Source organism: Falco peregrinus, chromosome 9 (genome assembly GCF_023634155.1).
Source record: "Falco peregrinus isolate bFalPer1 chromosome 9, bFalPer1.pri, whole genome shotgun sequence".
NCBI lineage: Eukaryota > Metazoa > Chordata > Aves > Falconiformes > Falconidae > Falco > Falco peregrinus.
The window spans coordinates 11,586,980-11,606,054 of NC_073729.1; the positions used below are offsets into that span (position 1 = coordinate 11,586,980).

A 19,075-nucleotide genomic window follows, 5' to 3' on the forward strand; every position below is an offset into this window, starting at 1 on the left:
CTTCGACAAATTTACAGTCTGCCTTTGATGATCTTTGCAAAGTTTACCCTGTTTTATTTTTCTCCTGTTTGTAGATCTCCCCATTTTCACGGTGTGACTGCCAAAAGAGCAGTTCTGCTGGACCACATTGTGGAACACTTGCAAAGCACAAATGTCACTGAAAGCAGAATTTGGTGAGAGTGTGTTAGTTCACGATTGGTGAACAGATTCCGAAGTACCTGATACTTACTTACCCTGGTGAATTTACTGCTGATTTACCCAAGTTGAGACTTTGGCTTTACATGTGTGTTCTTGGGGCAGACACAAGTTACTTGCAGGACACTCTGTTAATCTATCTTAGAAGGAAAGAAAACGAAAATAAGTGACCGTGTACATTACGCCAAGCATGTCCTTGAATGTAGTACTGGAGAGCATAAAAACACTGCAGAAATGAGATTAAATAAGTGCCCGTATAAAACAACAGAAGGGGCAGTCACTCATCCTTCCATTAAGGTCAATGAGTGTTACCTCTGACTCTGAGAGGACCTAGGCAGTGGCAGTAGTGGTGCAACCCTGAGGAATCAATCCAAATGCTGGGAAAAGAATATTTTTCATACGGTTGCTTTTTTAACAAATTGCATGTTGTTTATTGATTCAACAGATAGAAGTGTTTGAAAAGAGAGGTGTTACAGGCCAAGGGCCTTTGGCACCATGCAAGAACTTTGGCGAATGGCTAGAAGCTATCCTATTGAGCTGTGTTATGGAATGAATTACATGTAATGTAATTAAAGAGGTACTGTGTAATCCACATACTGCAAACAGAGCACATGTACTTGTAAATAGAGGTTTGTTTGATGCCCAAATGGCTGCTTACACAAGAAATTGGGATGACAGGCTGCAATTAGCTTTGCAGACTGTTCTGTGCGGAGGCTTAGTGTTTAGAAACTAGATCAGTATGATAGTATAAAAGTTTAATCCTTCTCACTCAATGGTCCAGAAAATAACTAGAAAGTAAGAAAGATATCTCATTTTGTTTCTGTTGATACTAATGGCAAAAGTCTTTCAAGATGTGTTTCCCCTACATGCATTTGATGCCAATAACCCTGCTTTTTAGATGACATTAGTTTAGAACTCAACAATTTTTTTAACAATAGAATTTAGTTCCGTAGCTAGGGTAAAAAACATCTCTCTCTACCTTTACTCTCAAATGACTACGGTAAACATTTTTTCACCAGTTTCTTCTCTTCACTGTAAAGTTTTAGGCAAAATCCCACAAAATAACCTGAAGCATGAGCTTTCTGTGAAAATACTTCATGGTGGAGGGACTATGGACAAATTCAGATTAAGTGCAAGGCACAGCTGTACTACGTTATTGATAGAGTGTGCGTGTTCTATCTTTGATAAACTCTCTGAAGAGGTCTTCAGAGAGCAATGGAGGGGGAATATCCTTTGTAATTCTGCATTATGGAAGTCTGTTAATGTTCAGTTATGGTGGAAGTTGCTATTAGCTGACTATCTCAGTTTAACTATGCTGGGAGCAGATGTGTCTAATCACTTGGTTGCTATTCTGTTTTGCGTAACAGGAACAAGATGACTTAAAATACCTGTAAAGTTTTTATCTGCTTATTAATTTAAAATAAAGATACCAGGTGGGAGTGTTAAGTGAAAAAATAAAAAGGTGGGAGGACAATGGCAAAAAGAGGTGCTTCTCTTGAACACAGGCTGTTTCTTTCTCTGCATTTTAAAAAACAGAAACTCCCAAACATATGAGCAGCTGGGACCTTTTGTAACCGCACTATAGGTGGTATCAGCTGTGCTAGCCCTATTAAACACAGTGGTTAAATGCTGATATATAGATATCTCTTACAAACAATTCCTTTCATATATTCAGAATGCTACCTTAAATTATTTGTATATGATCTGATTGTTAGGGTACGTACTTTTTACTTCACTGCACGATGTTGACCTTTTGAGTTTCTCCTAGTATGGTTTTACAAGTCTTATTTTGCTTTTGTTGTATCTTTTTAATGTATTGTAAGCTGCCAGTATCCTTTAGCAATAATGTGAAGTGTTTTGTGATGCAAATGAAATCTGATTTTAAAAAAATATTTTCAATGGAGTTCATGGAATTGTGTTTTAGTTTTTACAAAATTTACATGAACTGCGCTTTAATTCTTGACAGTTCCGTGAGGCTCTCCTGAATCCTACAGTCAAAAGGTAGGATACTAGTAGCCTGCCTGAGTACCGAGGTAGGCTCAGGTTCCCTGCCTGCTTAAAATCTGCGTATAAACCACCTTCTGTTGGCGTGTAAGTAAAAATACCGTCTTTGTAATGTGACATGAAAACAAATGAAGGCTTATTGCATTGTTCATCGGCACTGGCCTAATATTTGGAATAAAAGTCTATGTCCAAAAATATCTCGTTCTGACCTTTGGTTAACGTGAGCACCTGTAAATCTTTGTGGTTAGCTCTGAAATGGTAGTCCGGCACTGTATGTGTGCATGGGCACAGGTGCTGGGAGTCCAGCTGCATTGCCGGTGATGCACTCACACAGCCTTTGCAATGGGTATTAGAGCGTTTTTGCAGCTTTTATTGGAAAGGGAAGATCTTCTGTCGTTAAAGCATGTCTGCAATAGTACAGAAGAGGAGGCAGTTGTGTGAAATCTGGGTTCTGGCTATATAGTTACCAACGTTAAACACATCGTTGATCTGTGACTCTGTGGCATTACCTCTGTGAATTCTTGGTTCATCATTCTTTTACTTTGCCATCTCTTCCTTTTCCAGCCGAGGGCAGCATAGTGGCTGACTGGTTTTGGTTGCTGGCCCTCCTGCGTGCTCTCAGATGAAGCCAGAGGAGCAATAGCAGGGTGGCATCCTGTCCTTCCTCAGATGTACTGTGCCTGGAGGTATGCATGCCATGCTTTTCCTGACTCTTCTTCGACAGTGGGTCTGCCCGAAAGGATCTAATGGACATTGTATTTGGGTGTTAGTGTAGAAGAACTATATTCTCATGTGATCTTTCCAGGTTTTTTCTCTTTCCCCTAGACTTTTTTCCTTTCTATTTTTTGAGGACAAGTGGCACAAAGGCAGTTTTTTTCTTGCTTAGGAAGCCATTTGCTGTCATGTATTGGATGCACAGAAAGACCGTTTTATTTCTTCATCTTAAGTAACTAGACTTGGTTCTTTGCATGCTTTCGAAAGAGTGAATTCTAACAGTAACACCAGAGGAACTGTGTGTCTGTGTAAGACAAGTTAACAAGAGGAAAGAATTAGGCTTAGTACTTTGGAGAGGAAAAAAAACTCTGGAGTTTTATGTAGACCAAACCCCTGCCTTTTGCACAAAAGAAAAGAAAATAATCAGCAAAAATGGAAGGAGCGTTAAGAATAGTTAATACAGAAAACAAGAAATACCTCTGTATGTTTCTCAGGCTCTGCAAAAGCCATTACTTTCTCTTACTGAAGGCAAGGAAGAGACCTGTTCTTGAGGGAAGACTGATGTTCCTTATCAATAGTGCAATTCAGAGAACCACTGGTAATTGCATAGCTGTGCAGTTGTTAGTCATAGCAAAGTAGACAGTGCCCTGTCTTGAAAATTAAAAACAATATAATAAATTCCTATTTTTCCTTCAGTTGTTCGTATTTATCCTTAAGGATAAAGTCTGACTGAGAAATCTGAGTGTTTCTTCTCTCTGTTATTTTTTTTCTGCTTTGCTTGAGTTTCGAGCCTTTTGCCACATGGATATATGGTAGGTCATTGATGAAAACAAAATAGGTGCAAGTTGTAAACTGTACCATTACCATATTGTGAGAAAGTAAGAAGTGACAGCACTTTGGTGGGACAATCTAGGTGCTTTAACCGTAGGGAATGAGTCATTCGGCCTGGAGGTCCTGGGCTGGGTTGTGGTACTGTGAAGGCAGTGGCTGTGTGTGACACTGAAGCAAGGAGTTAATTGACTTCAGGAACAGAGCAGCAATATGTAGCATTTTGGTAGTGGTTCTTCTGCTTTTGAACCTGATGAGGAAAGCTGGTGTTAACAAAAAATTTAAAAAGTCTGTGGTGAGGTATTAATTCTCTGGTCTTCTGTAGTCATTGCTTCAGTAGCAGAGAAGACTGAATGTCTTTTCAATCTTTTTACAAATCACATAAAATACAAGCATTCCAAAAACGAGTAAATCAGATATATTATCTTCTCCTTGTCTCACCACCACCTACAGCTTGGCATACTGTGAATTATTCCTGGCGTTCCTTCCTTCCCCAGAGGCCTGATCAGTTTGTTTTCTTCCTCTGCAAAGACGTGTGTGAGATTGGGGCATGCTTTCATTTTACATCAACTATTTCAGACTTTGTGGCATGGGCTTGGACTTCAAAGCCTTGTCCTTTCCTTTAAGTGACTGACTTCTGTGTCTATCCCAAACTGTGTGCTCCTGTCCTACACTCTGTAGAGGGAATGATAGTCTCTGCTGTGTTTCGGGTTTTGGTTTTTTTTGGTTTTTTTTTTTTTTTTTGAAGGCCATAGATACTGAATACTTTGTTAGTGCTGATTGTGGGGAAAGTCCTTTTTTTGGCCCAGGGGATAGGGAAGCGATTAGCAATAACTCCCTGAACACCTGGTTAGTGCTGCTGAGCGGAGGCTGTTTGGGTGCCACAGCGCAAGGTGCAAGCGTGCACTGTCGGGTGGGTGGGTTGCCGGCGACTGCTGCGCAGGGGACTTGAACTTGGCTGTTTTACAGGGCGAACTGGGACCGGGCCAGAACTCCGGCATCACCATTTGCAGTTGCTGAACGTGCAGGGAACTGCGCCAGGAAAGCGCAGGGCAGGAGAAAGGGCTGCAGCGCCCCGGGCAGCGGCATTTTGCGGCCGTTCCAGCCCCTTTGATCGTGTCAGGCGGGCCTGGCTGCTCGCAGGGGCCGGCGGCGCGCTGCCAGCCCGCCTGTGGGCGCGGGGGTCGGGGGGACGGGGACCCGGGGACGGGGACCCGGCGCCGGCTTCACCCGCGCTCGCCCCCGCGGCCGGCAGCAGTGGCGCGATGCCCCGGCCCTGCCTCCGCCCGGCCCTGCCTCCGCCCGGCCCTGCCTCCGCGCGTGCCCGTGGCGGGAAGGGGCCCAGAGGCGGGAGCCGGTCGCCGCCGCGCTGAGGGGAGCGGGGCCGCCATGGAGCCGCTGGCGGTGAGGGGCAGCCCCGCGGGGGGCCGGGCGCCCGTGAGGCGGGCTGCGCCCCTGACCGCCTGCCCTTCTCCTCACAGGGTGCCCCCGTGGCCGTCGCCGTGCTCGTGGTCGCTGCCTCGGCGCTGCTGATGCTGCTGCTGCTCAGAGGGACGGGGCGCAGGGCGAGCGGCATCGTCACCCTGCGGGACCCGCTCGCCAAGTACCCGCTGCGGCTGCTGGACAAGGAGGTGACCGAGCGTGCGGGGCGGCCTCCCGCGCCTGAGCCTCCCCCCCGCCTGCCGGCCCCTTCGCTGCCCCGGGGCCGGGGCTGAGGGGGCCGCCGGGCCGTCGGCCGGGGCTGAGGGGCAGTTGGCTACGGGCTGCCCCAGGATTGGTGGCCGGAGCGGTGCACAGAGCTGGTGTGGGGCAGCTGTGACTCCCGAGCCACGCTGCAGTATTTCCTTAGGGTAGAGTGGGATTCGTAAAAGTATTTCTACTGACTCCATGGTGTTACAGTTCTTTCAAGAGGAAGGTAGACTTGTTTCTTTGTGTAAGTCTTAGTTGAGAGCTGTGTTTCTCCCTTGATTTCTCCCCAGTGTGCATCTGTGAGAGGTAAGGCCAACAGCCCATGCTTCTGCGTGTCGTGTCTTGCCTGATCTTTGGCCCCAAATTATGAAATGTGCTTACTGGCCTTGGGCAATAGAGGGTTTTGAGATTTTCTTTATATAAAGGTACTGCAGGGATTGCACAGACAGGCAGGCATCACTTCTTGCAGAATTAAGGAAGAAAAGACAGCTTCTAAAACTTCTGATCTATGTAAACTTCATTTTTCAAAGCCATTTCTGCTTCCCTACCTAGCATTTGGCTTGCGTGCTAACAAAGAATAGGCTTACTAAAGCATATTGTGTTGAGTAGAGTTTGAAATTCAAAGCAGTGGTGATGTTGACCTCATTCTGATTTTGTTTCTTTTAGGAAATCAGTCACGATACTAAGAAATTCCGATTTGGGCTGCCTTCACCAGATCATGTATTAGGGTTACCTGTAGGTAAGTACTGAAAACGCTTCATTACGTATGTTTCTGGTTTTACGAGTTATAGCTGTACTCCTAGTTTTTGGACTTCTGACTGTTGGGGAATTCAGTGCCCAGCAAAACAAGGAGTTAAAAGCTGCATCTGAATGCTGCTGTGTTGAGAGAAGTGTCAGATTTCCCAAAGGGTTGTATTTCTGATCTTTTGGGCGTACTTTGTTCTGCTTGTGTTAAATTGTGTGGTGTAGTTTAGAATAAGAACAGTGAGACTGAACTGAGTCTGATGGAATTGATCACAAGTCAGCATATAAGCAAGAATGGTATTTGTCAAAGCTTTTTTGTATTTCTTACTTGCATTCTACTTCCATCTGGTGCCCTCAGTTTATTGCCAACTGCCCTTATGATTTTGGTTAATACAGTCACACTCGTAAATAAGAGAAGAACTCTTCTGCTTGGGAAGCTTGTAACTATCCTGTGCAGAACAAAGGGGAAAAATACAACTGTATATAGAAGATGCTGAAGTGTTCAGAGGCTTTTCAGTGTGTGTACTTACCTTTGATACAGAATCATAGAATCATTTAGGTTGGAAAAAACCTTTAAGATCATCAGGTCCAACTGTTAACCCAGGAGGGCCAAGTCCTTCACTAAACCATGTCCCTAAGCACTGCATCTATGTGGTTTTTTGGGCATTTCCAGGGATGGTGATTCTGCTACCTCCCTGGGCAGCCTGTTCCAATGCTTGACCACCATTTCAGTGAAGTAATTTTTTGTAGTATCCAACCTGAACCTTCTCTGGCATAACTTGAGGCTGTTTCCTCTTGTCTTGTCACGTGTTACCTAGGAGAAGAGTCCTATCCCCACCTGTCTACAACCTCCTTTCAGGTAGTTGTAGAGAGCAATAAGGTCTCCCCTGAGCTTCCTCTTGTCCAGACTAAACAACTCCAGTTCCCTCAGCTGCTCCTCATAGGACTTGTTCTCTAGACCCTTCACCAGCTTCGTTGCCCTTCTCTGGACACGCTCCAGCACCTCAGTATCCCCCCCTGAAGTGAGGGGCCCAAAACTGAACACATGATTCGAGGTGCAGCTTCACCAGTGTCAAGTACAGGGGACGATCACTTCCCCAGCCCTGCTGGCCACGCTGTTTCGTATACAAGCCAGGATGCTGTTGGCCTTCTTGGCCGCCTGGGCACACTGCTGGCTCATGTTCAGCCAGCTGCCACCCAGCACTTCCAGGTCCTTTTCTGCCAGGCAGCTTTCCAGCCACTCTGCCCCAAGCTTGTAGCACTGCGTGGGGTTGTTGTGACCCAAGTGCAGGACCCAGCACTGAGCCTTGTTGAAACACACAATTGGCCTCAGCCCATCAGTCCAGCCTGCCCAGATCCCTCTGCAGAGCCTTCCTGCCCTCAGGCATATCAACACTGTTGCTCAACTGGGTGTCATCTGCAAACTTACTGAGGGTGTACTCGATCCCCTCGTCCAGATCATCTGTAAAGGTACCAAACTGAACTGGCCCCAGCACTGGTCCCTGGGGAACACCACTTGTGACCAGTCACCCGCTGGATGTAATTCCACCCACCACTGCACCACCATCCAGCCAGCTTTTAACCCAGCGTAGAGTACACCTGTCCCAGCCATGAGCAGCCAGTTTCTCCAGGAGAATTCTGTCGAGACTGTGTCAAAGGCTTTGCTGAGGTCCAGGTAGACAACACCCACAGCCTTTCCCTCATCCACTAGGTGGGTCGTCTTGTTGTACACCCAGATCAGGTTCATCAAGCAGGACCTGCCTTTCCCAAACCTTTGCTGGCTGGGCCTGATTGCCTGGTTGCCCTGCACATGCCATGTGATGTTGGTCAGGATGTTCTGCTCCATAACCTTCCCTGGCACTGAGGTCAGGCTGACAGGCCTGTAGTTCCCTGGATCTTCCTTCCTGCCCTTCTTGTAGATGGGTGTCACTTTGGCCAACCTCCCGTCTTCTGGGACCTCCCTGGTTAGCCAGGACTGTTGATAATTATGGAGAGTGGTTTGATGAGCTCCTCCGCCAGCTCCCTCAGTGCCCTCTGGTGGATCCCATCCAGCCCCATAGACTTGTGCGTCTCTTAAGTGGAGCACCAGGTCACTGACCGTTTTCTCCTGGGCTGTGGGGATTTTGTTCTGCTCCTTGTCCCTGTCTTCCAGCTCAGAGGGCAGAGTACACAGATGGTAACTGGTCTTGCTTTTAAAGACTGAGGGAAAGAAGACGTGTACATGCATACACATACAACTTTGCCTTGCTTTCTGTAGCATGAAGTTCATTTCAGACTGGTATTGGCATAGTCTTGTTTTCCTTACCCTGCAAAACCGATGGCATTGAACTTTGGACCTTGAATTAACAGTGATCTATGCATGAAATGTCTCCCTTTCTGATCTGCAGCTGTGGCAGATATAGCCCCGTTTGTTCTGTGCTGTGTTTTGCAGTTTCTCCTGCTTTATGGCAAGTGTCAGGGTCTTCCCTGTTCCATGCTGTGAGCACATCCTTCCTGTGTGCTGCCTGTCAAGGGCAGCAGTCTCTCTCCAGGTTCTCTTCTGGCTTTTATGGGAAAGTGAAATTGAACTGTCTACATTAACTAGACAAATGATAAACAAATTGAGACATGCCCTGCAGTGCTTGTGTTTATGCAGCTTTATTCTTAAGAATTTAGGAATAAAATCCTGAAACTGTATGGGGCAGATTACTTCTTGGGAGATTTCTGCCTGCTGCTTTTTACAAAGATCATTTTGCTAAAAATAAAAGTGTTTTCTGCCAGCTCTCTTCCTGCTTTTTGTTTTTCCATACAACTCTGTAGAGTAGCGCTGTCTGGCTGAGGAGACTGCTCTTGGCAAGGAGTTTCAGTTCTTTTAATCAGCAGGAAGAAACGGGTGCCTGTTAAGAGTCTGCCTCTTGGAGCATCAGGTTGGGCAAAGAGTTCTTTCTGGACAGCAGTGTCCAATGCTGTGGAAGCTGCAGCATTGCGGAGGCAGGAGTTGTGGAGAAGGAACATGGCCCAAGTCTTTGTTCTTGATGTTGTGTGCAGAATCTCTGGGAAGTTTGCTCTGAGAGACTGCTGCTGTTACACTGTGGTACTGTTTTTTTTGCCTGTGTGAACTGGTGTATTTTTATTTCAACTTCATTAATGAATAAGTATGAGAACAGCAGAACCCAAAATACCGAGAGCACTTAAGGAAGGAGCAACAAACTTTTTATATCACTCTTTTACTATAAATTTCCTACTTTCCTCATGTCTTACCCTTGGTTCTGTAACATACCAGCTCTTCTCAGTTATCCTGTGCTTCAGAAACTCTTGCTGAAGAAAGAAGAGAGACTGCATGTTTCGTACAGGATTTATATGGTAAAGATTTTCTCAATTATTGCTTGTGTTCAATGGGTTCAGGTAACAATACCTGCTTTTTTCTCTTGTCTTGTCCTCTAGGGATGAAAAAATAAATAATCAGATAATAACTTTTTCTCCTAGGCCAACATGTTTATCTTTCTGCAAAAATCGATGGTAATCTGGTGATTCGAGCCTATACCCCCGTTTCCAGTGACGAGACAAAAGGTTATGTTGATTTAATTATAAAGGTAAGTTTTTGTTTCCTTTAATATAGGTAAGTTGCTAACTGGAAGGAAGGTAAGTAATTCATTTTAGTGAAATATAGAGTGTATTTTGATTGAACTTCTTTCAAAGAGGATGACTGCATGGCCAACAACTCATTTCACATTATCCTTGGATAGTAAGTTGTATCCTGTGTATCTGTGCTAAGTCACCGAGAGATAGGGGGATAGATGGAGAAGATCACTTCCTTGGCAGTACTGCAGGAACTTCTCTGGTATCTTTTGTTTGGTGAGGCATGAATAGCGATCACCCTCAAGATGCTCATGCCTGCTACTAATGCTTGCTGCTAATAGCTGTAAGTAGAAAACAAGTCAAAAAGAACAGCCATTTTTGGTGATGCTGCAGATATTGCAGATATATCTCTCTAAGTGTCAGAAATTGTTGCTAATGTGTTTATGTGCTTTGAAAGATGAAAGAGCTATGATGTGGCTAAAGTCTCTGGGAAGGCCTTAAAAAGAAGACATGCAGCAATGTTGTTTCCAGGAGCAATTACAAAAACAGGGTGACATAAGGTTCTTGCTGGAGTGATAGTGAAATGAGGGCACCAGTACATAATCTGCCTGCCACCTACTCCTATCAGCCTGGCTGTTTGCAGAGCGCGTAGGAACACGCGCATGACAGCATTGTACTTATTTTGGCTGCTTCCTGTTGCAAGGCTCAACAGATAACTGAGAGTAATGAATTGTCTGAATTTCTTTCTCAGATCCTGTATTTCAACGTAGCAATACGATGCTGTGTTTTGCTGTTTGTTATATTATTTGCAGAAAAGCTAGCGGCTGATATCGTACAAATGACTGCTTTTTCAGGTGTACCACAAAAATGTGAATCCCAAGTTTCCAGAAGGTGGAAAGATGTCCCAGTACCTAGACGATATGAAGATTGGAGATATTATTGATTTCAGAGGGCCAAATGGGCTCCTTGTCTATAAGGGAGCAGGTACGCGACATGAAGGTGGGAGAGCAAAAAGGAGGAATTTGTATTGGTAATTTTCAGAGGTGTTTTACGAAACTTGACAACTTTGTACAGAATCTTTTTTTCAAAAGTGGAGAAGAGAAAATCCACCTTTCCTGGTCCTGACCAAGAGCCCATCATGGTTGATATGGTGGGAATGAGTACTTTGTGTGAGGAATAGTTGGTTATTGTCTCACTCTTGGGACCATATAATTAAATCTGAAAAAATCATTATTGCATTACATTACTGAGAAGGCTGCAGTGGAAATAATATCTCAGCTGTATATATCTGGATGGTGGTGTTCCAGATGGTTCTTAAACAAGGGAGGTTGTGGCCTAAAATGCCCTCTGAGAATCTCAGCCTTGTTGCTAAACAACCTGCTGACTGAGAGCCAGCTCCATTTCGTGATTAAACCAGGTCTGAGTTGACTAGGAGAAGTAAGTTCAGAGAAGTAATCCTCTTTCAAGATTCAAGTGAAAGATCCTGCACTGATCTTGACTGAGAGGGACTGTGCTCTTGCTTCAGGGGCATAAGTGCTTAGCGCTTCTCTGGATCATGACCTTTTACGATGAGTAATATACTGATGATTCTGTTATATCTCAGAGAAAACTAGTGATGCGTGTTTTACAAACCTTCCTTTCTGCTCTGCTTTGGCTGCTATCAAAAGCAGTAGCTAGGAGAGACTGGACTATGTCAGGTGCTTTTCATGGACTTGTCGTTTGGCTTGATCCTTGGAGATTAATTCAATTGCAGACAGTCTGGTTTGGTGATAGTTCTGAAGTGCTGGTATACCCAGGTGTAGAGCAGCAATTAGCAAGGTCTTCTCATCACATGATACTAGAAGGTGGTCACCTAGCTGACTGCAGGTGTCATGGGGATCTCATTAACAGGAAATTAATTACAGTAGTAAAGTACTTGATACAGTATGCAAGGTTCCAACTGTCCGAATTCTGAGCTTTGCAGGGGCTCTTGCTTGATGCTGGTTTAATTGCAACTCCACTGAATGTGGACATGCAAATGACTAGATCCATGGTGCAAGTGGGGATGATGAGGATGGCCTAAGAAACTGATTTCTCTGTAGTAGGGGCTGGGGTTATTTTTAGGTACCACTAACGTCCATGGTTGCCAAGTTGTGTTCTAGGCAGTGATGTGGGAACCATTGAGTTTATTATAAATGACGCTGGGTAGTGGAGTAAATCAGTTGTTCAAAGCAAGGATTGGAGTTTACAGAGACAGAGAGGTTTCTACTCTTTGTGCTTAATGCTGTGGTGAGTCTGTCTAGCATTTCCAGAAGACTTGTCCTAATGAATTGGTAGGTGATAGTAATTTATTCCCATGGAATTTGTATCCATGTTTGTTTGAGAGTTAATGTACCTATCGCTTTTGAATATCTCTTCTAGGTACTTTTCTTATCAAGCCTCATAAGAAGTCTGAAGCAGAGAAGAAGGTTGCAAAGCATCTTGGGATGATAGCTGGAGGAACAGGTAAAACTAGTCTCATCATATGGAATGTCTAAGGAATGAGGACATCTTTATGGATGCATGTGAAGAGTATCAAGCACTTAACACATGTATTTCTTTTCATGAGTGTTTGGCAACATGGAGGCTTTCCAGTGGCTTGAGCTCAGTCTGGGGAGCTAGCAACTTCAGAGGTTTAATCCTGATATACCGTGTGACCTCAGAGAAGTCACTTCGTCTCTCTGAGCTTCAGTCTCAATGACAAAAAATATTTTAGGATAATGTCATGGTGGTGGAATTGCTGTATGTGATAGAGAATGATGAAGAGAAAAGACCCAGATACAAGTATTACTGTTTTGTTTTGAAACAATTTGTTATAATGGAACCCCCCAACCTCTGCATTTGGCATGGATTAGAAATTCAGAGGTATGTAGCCTTGTTCAAACTAAGCTCCCACTGAGACTGAAGGAAGGCAGCATGAATATTGAAACTGCAGCCACAGAAAGAAGGAACTGGTTTTTAACCACTTTGTTTTTTAACAGGAATAACTCCTATGTTGCAGCTGATTCGTCGTATCACAAATGATCCTAAGGACTCCACAAAATGTTACCTTCTTTTTGCTAATCAGGTGAGTATATGAGTATACGGACTCATCTGTTTGTCCTTCTTTAACGGCCTACTTGTTTTACTGGTCACTGAGCTTTTTAAACTGATGGGGCATCAACCCCTGGATAAAATACTGCTGTGAAATGTCCATACTCTTCCAGTGTCCTTGTGTTTGTATTTTCACCCAACCATTTATAAGAAAATATTTTCTGAGATAGTACATTTAAAAATGATCGGTATCGGGAGGGGCAAGAAATGGTTATGATATAAGTTTTTACTATATTGTCTTGGTTAAAATGATTTAAGAAGGAGAAATTGAATAAAAAAACAATCCATAAGGCCCTTTATAAATATTTGCATGGTGGTGTCATAGTTCCCATAATCTCTTATTTGTTTTGAAGATGGCTCCTCATAGTTCCACTTGTACTCCCCACTTCCTGCATTAGGGAATAAATAACGTGAACAGATCCTGACCCCTCTACTCATTTTACTTTTTCATTGATTTCAAGGAAACAGGATTTTGTTCTGTTAATCTGTTTCTAAAGTTAACCTTCACCAAGCTGGTACAGGGCTTTATTTGCCAGGGTCAGAGACAAATCCAGCTAATTGTGAGTTTAGCCTGGATGAAAAAGTTGTCCAAATTGCCATCTTTAAGACAGTGTTTACATGGCTATTAAGTCTTATAGTTTGTTGTTCTTAATCTGAATTTACAGAAGCCTGTAATGATAATAGTTATCATGTAAGGGGAAAAAAAGCTCAGACTTTCTTGGTTTGAATGAGTTGTTGAATTTATCTTACTAAATGCCAGATGAGCTCACATTAGAAGGGATCTTGAGATGGTTTGGAGCTAAACAGCAGTCTCATTTTGCAGACAGAAAAAGATATATTACTGAGAGATGAGCTCGAAGACATTGCGAAGAGGCATCCTGATCAGTTCGTGCTTTGGTATACACTGGACAGACCTCCACAAGGTAGGCTGCTTGTACACACTGGAAATGCCTTTGCTCGTCGCTGCACTCTAGTTCAACGGGCCATTAATATAACATCAAACCACCTTGTCTTAAACAACAAAGATGTCCCCCAGCCCCTCAGAAACAAGCCTTGCCACACCACCTGTTTTGAAAAGTGTTCTAAACCCGGTGGGCCTTAGAAAGTGTGAACTAACTCCTGTTGGGTCAGACATGTTCCTCAGTGGCTCTTTTGACATATTTCAGGATGTATGGGTTTGGGGACTTGTCAGCAAAAGTTACAGCTCTGGTTTCGGCTATCTCCCAGATCAGCTTATGTTAGCATTTTGTTGGCATTAAATTGCTTAATACCTGTGAATAGTACAGGCACATTTTTGTTTTGCAGCAGGTCTGGCTTAGATTCTGGTAAAATAGAGCTGCCATGCGTAGATTTAGGCACTAACTGTAGCCTGGTGTAGGGCTGAATGAGAAATGGAGGGAGAGGTTGAACGCTACTCATTCTCCTGTGAAACGTGGGAATTCATGTTTGCTGATGTTGTAAGTGATCTGTGCTTTTATTTAACAGACACGAGAGCCAGACTGAGTCAGGTCAAAGTTCTGTACCTGTTGTCAGCAATAGCCCTGAGTAGATGGACAGAGAAGAGTAACCAGCAGGCCTTGGTGCTCTTCCAGTCTTTAATATTTGTTAGTTCTGAGCCAAATGTGTCTCTACAGTTGTAGTAATTCTCTGCGGACTGTTCTTGTAAGATCTTGGTGCGTCTCCTCGGGAGCCCACATGAGCGTTTTGGCAGTCTGTTAGTGGGTAGCACTTCTGTGTGAGGAATGACTTCTGGTTTGCATTTGCCGCTTAATTCTTGTGCTGGAAGAGAGTGTAAATAGGTGCCTACTGACTGTCTTGACGTTGTGAATTTTACAGACATCTGTCCATCACCCTGCTGCCCCATCTTCTCTGTACTGAGGTTGCTGGGCTCCCCCACGCAGCAGTGATTACACACCTTTGCTCGTCCCTGTTCTCTTAGCCTTTTCCACTCTGCTGTGTGTGTCCCTTTTTGAGCTGAGCAGATCAGAACTGAACAGCAGTAGCCAAGAGGCAGGCAGACTGGGGGTCTACTTTGACATGGTGTTCCCTTTGTTCCCTTTCCCCTTCCTGATACGTCCTAACGTTTCACAGGCCTTTTGACTGCTGCCGTTTTCATAACCCCAGTGTCTTGCTTCTGATAAATGAGCTTAAAGCACATGTTTTCATAAGTGAAGGCAGGATTACTTTTCCTGTTTGGCTCACTTTAAATGGCAGATGCATTCAATAATATTACCGCTTGAAATCGTTTAGCCTTTCTTTCTTTTTTTTTTTTTTTTCCTCTTATCACTTAACCTACACAGCAGAACTTCTGTTGTCATCAAACTTTTGTCACCTCACCACTCAGGTTTTTTTCCCAGACTTTTTTTTTTATTATGTTGGATGGCACTCAGTACCTCTCCCTGCACAACTGTCCCTGGGTGACCTCTCTTCACTGGAAAAGCTGATTTACTCTTCCTGTTTATTCTGTCCTGCTGTCTCCTTTCTTTTAAATCTGTCATTTACGCACAGACTTTCATCTCTTCTCAACCAGATCCTTGTTGTGCCTGTGGAAGGGGACCACTAGGTTTGAGCTCAGAGATTTAACCCTCTCTTGGCTTGCAGTGACGGTGGCTAACTTTGCGAGTGCAACATACGCAATCTGAAAAGGCTTCAGACTCTACAGAGATTTGAATTAATATTTTAATTTCTTTGTTTCAGATTGGAAGTACAGTTCTGGCTTCATCACTGCAGACATGATTAAAAACCACCTCCCTTCCCCGGGCAGCGAGACACTCATTCTCATGTGTGGGCCACCACCTATGATTCAGTTTGCATGTCAGCCCAACCTGGACACACTCGGCTATCCCAAGAGCAGTACATTTTCTTACTGATGCTGATGTCATCTGATACCCTTTTGTAAGTACTGCATATTTTCCTACAGGAACAGATGGTGTGTAACTGTGCAGTATTTCTTTTTATTGTGTCCGTGTGTCTTTTTTAACTGCTTGGTGTTATTTCTGCGGTTCATAACATCAGAATTACCTTTGTGTGTGTTAATACTAGGAAGCTGAGAGATTGTCGTGAGTTGTGTGGCAGTAACCTAGTCTGACCTCTTAGTATCAAATGTTAATTCTGAGGAAAAAAAGTTAAGTGTAATTGGAGAAGCAGGATAGAGATAAAATCAGTTTTTTGTTAACATTAGTATAGAATTTGGGAGAGGGTATAAAACTGCAGTAGGATTATTTGACTGTGCTCTGTAAGTAATTAATTTAGTGAGTCCTGGGGAAGAAGGGTACAAGCAACAGTCTTTTCTTTTTTTTTTGCTTGCCTTTTTTTTTTTTTTCCTAAATGCTGTTTTACAGCTATTTACCAGGGATTAAGTGAGCAGTCACAGTATGCTACTGAAGAAGTGAACAGGATTTGGGCAACACACAAATTGCTTGCAAGTGTAACAGAAATTCTCATCAGTGACAGCTTTACCTAAACAATCACTGCCAACTATACATGCAAGTTCTGGGCTGTATATACAGATGTAACTATCCAGTGATGTTACATCATTTGAATGGTGCTTGCTCTCTTGGCAGTTCCAGAAATTTCCTTTGCTTATGAGAGAGAGAACTTCTTTCTTCCTGTAGTTGATCTTATACTCAGCTAATGCCTCATCTTAAGTGTTTTTACCACATAGCATTTAATTCTTAAGTCTTCAGTGCCTGAAGTACTGCATTTCCAGGAATTAGTTTATACTACATTTGTCTTTGGGTCTGACAAATCCTTGAGCCCTTGTTTCTTCAGGTGCTAATGAATATGTTTGCTAAATATTTTCATTCATCTAAAGCAAAACAAAAGGAATCTGCTAGTTAGAAATCATCGTAGGGGTTTTGTATTTCATTATTTACATTTGTAGTATTAATGCAAAGACAGACACAGGGGTTCAGGCTGTGATTCTGTCCTTAATGAGATACCAGCCACATGTATTTGTGTTAGACACATTCCACAGTGAGCAAGAGATGGAGGAACATTCAGAATTTATTCATAACAGTCAAAAAAATAACCATTTATGCCACTTTTATGCTAATTAGGATTTCTTATTGGATATATATATATTAAAATAAATCAATAATTTTGAGGACTGACTATTCACAGCTGAGTTAGCACAACACCACACCAAGTTATAAATACATCATTGAAAGAAATCTGAAAATCTGCTTTGAATATGCCAGTGATACTAAGGCTGCCACCACTGGAGCTCAGCTTATCCTGTCTGTAGAGCTGTAATAAGTCTGCTGGCTAATTAACCTGGCAAAGTATTTCAAATGCCTGTAGTATGTGATCTGGTTACTAATGTTGATTGCATTGCGAGACTGGACATGTACTTAACCCTTCATTAAGTAAATGTTTTTAGTTTTCTGATGTGTAGACTGACTTCTTGTGCCTTTAGATTTTCCATTACTGTTTAATTGCTCAGTGATTGAAAAATGTTTGTCTTGGTTTTACTGTTTTGGACAATAAAATGTGTTTAGCTTCTAAAATCTGACCGTACAGTGCACAGTCTGCTCATGGAGTAAGGAGTAGAGAGGTGACCTTCGAAAGGTGCCACGGACAGCTCTCGAAGAGCCCTTGCTGCAAACTCTAGACAGTATGGGAGATTTCCCCTTTTTCTGGGAGGGCTGTGGCTGGGAGAGACCTGCCCTCAGGCCTGGTTCGTGTGTACACTGATACCCCGCAGCCATGGAGGAGACAGTGAGGCAAAGCATCCATATACGTTCTTTACAACTGAGCAGATTTCTGGCGTTTTCCTATTTACTAAGATATCTTGCTTATACCTTATTAATACATGCGAGACACATGTCAACAGATAATTGCTGCTGTAAAGGGGACACTTTCACTGTCAGAGAGCCCCTCCAGTCAGTAGTGAGAGGCTGTATTTCCCTCTGTTCCAGTGCCGCAGTCCTGCCTAGCCCAGTAGAATAGCAACAGATCTGTTTTGTCAGGTGTTTTAAAGAAACAAATACTTGTTTTATTATGGTACTTGCCTGATGCTCCTTAGTCACATTTTGCACATCACAGAGCAGTAATGTTAGTTTCCTATTGCTACATCAAGTATTCTATGAAAATCTCTCTGTAGCTGGAATGAAGAGAGAACTGAAAGTGAGCAGCAATATTGTTTACAACATCACCAGTTCTCATGCAAATGTTACAAAAGTTCCTGCTGTAATCTCCAGTCCTCAGTGCTGTTTGCAGCTGCATGTTTAATTAGGTGTCACTAGGGAAAAAAAATGGGCTTACTGGTCTTCCTGAGCGCCAGTGCTGTTTTAGACCGACCTGGTAGGGGGGTCAGAAAACTTTGTCTGGACCATTTTGACTGTTCAGAAGGCTTGTGACATCCTGATGCTTGCACGTGTGCATCCGTGCTAGCCATTTTAGACAGACTGTCTCTGGTGAGACTGTGTTCAGTGAGCAATTGCCGCTACACTCACCAGCATCCATCTGAATTTCTAGGTAGCTCTGATTAGTCGACATGGTACAATAAAGTGTTAATGATTCCTGCATTACAAGCTAATTATAAAAATAAAAAAAATACAAAAGATCTTTCATGTAACAGTACATAAACATTCCATGTAGAAGACAACTGAATAAAAGGGTAAAACACGTTGCCAGTCCCAGCTTTCTAGACTCTGGCTATGAGTACCGCTTCTCTCTCAACACCTATTTCACATCACATTATACGCAAAAAAGTGTGGAGGAGAGTTACCTGTAACACGTTGCTACGCTGCCAATATTAAATGCTATGTGTAAGTCTCCTTGGCAGAAACGAGATAAAGCTTTTCTGCACCACAGCATCGAGCTTCTCCTGGCCACCCCTCCGGACAGGCATGAGGTACTGTTAGTGTTCTTGGTCACGCTGAACCATCATCTCCAGTCTTCAAACGTAGGTGTTAAAAACCTGCTGTCATTCAGCGTTTCATCTTGGCTTAACATCGTCTGCAAAACAAGATGTGAGCGAGTAAGCACGTTCAGTCAGAGGCCTAGGGTTAAAGAAATCCGGCTGTAATGAGATCAGATTCACAACAGAGGGGGTTAGAGCCACAGAAGATTAAAAGCAGTTTCTTGAATGCAGCTTTAAATAAGCTATTATTTGCCTGAGGAGATTCTCACAGATTTTGTTTGGCACGTGACTCGACTCTGTTACATAACTTTTCATTACTCCCTTCAGTCAACTTTTTCTTTTTTTTTATTTTCTCTTTTTTTTTTT

General features: G+C 43.3%; 2 protein-coding genes across 13 annotated transcripts in view; both read left to right on the forward strand.

Moving 5' to 3' along the window:
• OVCH2 (ovochymase 2) overlaps nucleotides 1–2,776 on the forward strand; it is a 37,700-nt gene extending 34,924 nt beyond the window's left edge. For all 3 annotated transcript variants that reach the window (XM_055813448.1, XM_055813449.1, XM_055813450.1), the window contains one exon: nucleotides 75–2,776. In XM_055813448.1, coding sequence (XP_055669423.1) covers nucleotides 75–97 — 23 coding nt within the window. In that variant the 3' untranslated portion in view covers nucleotides 98–2,776. The remainder of the gene's footprint in view (nucleotides 1–74) is intronic.
• Nucleotides 2,777–5,032: 2,256 nt separating this feature from the next.
• Nucleotides 5,033–19,075, forward strand: part of LOC101910622 (NADH-cytochrome b5 reductase 2) — a 28,806-nt gene continuing 14,763 nt past the window's right edge. For 9 of the 10 annotated variants that reach the window (XR_008748713.1, XR_008748714.1, XM_055813454.1 and 6 more), the window contains exons 1-9: nucleotides 5,033–5,145; nucleotides 5,223–5,372; nucleotides 6,097–6,169; nucleotides 9,640–9,746; nucleotides 10,587–10,731; nucleotides 12,133–12,216; nucleotides 12,732–12,817; nucleotides 13,667–13,766; nucleotides 15,541–15,738. Coding sequence is in view for 8 of the 10 variants with exons in the window: in XM_055813454.1 (XP_055669429.1) it covers nucleotides 5,131–5,145; nucleotides 5,223–5,372; nucleotides 6,097–6,169; nucleotides 9,640–9,746; nucleotides 10,587–10,731; nucleotides 12,133–12,216; nucleotides 12,732–12,817; nucleotides 13,667–13,766; nucleotides 15,541–15,713 (933 nt within the window). In the remaining 2 variants the exon portion in view is untranslated. The remainder of the gene's footprint in view (nucleotides 5,146–5,222; nucleotides 5,373–6,096; nucleotides 6,170–9,639; nucleotides 9,747–10,586; nucleotides 10,732–12,132; nucleotides 12,217–12,731; nucleotides 12,818–13,666; nucleotides 13,767–15,540; nucleotides 15,739–19,075) is intronic. The other variant, XM_055813460.1, reaches the window with a different exon arrangement.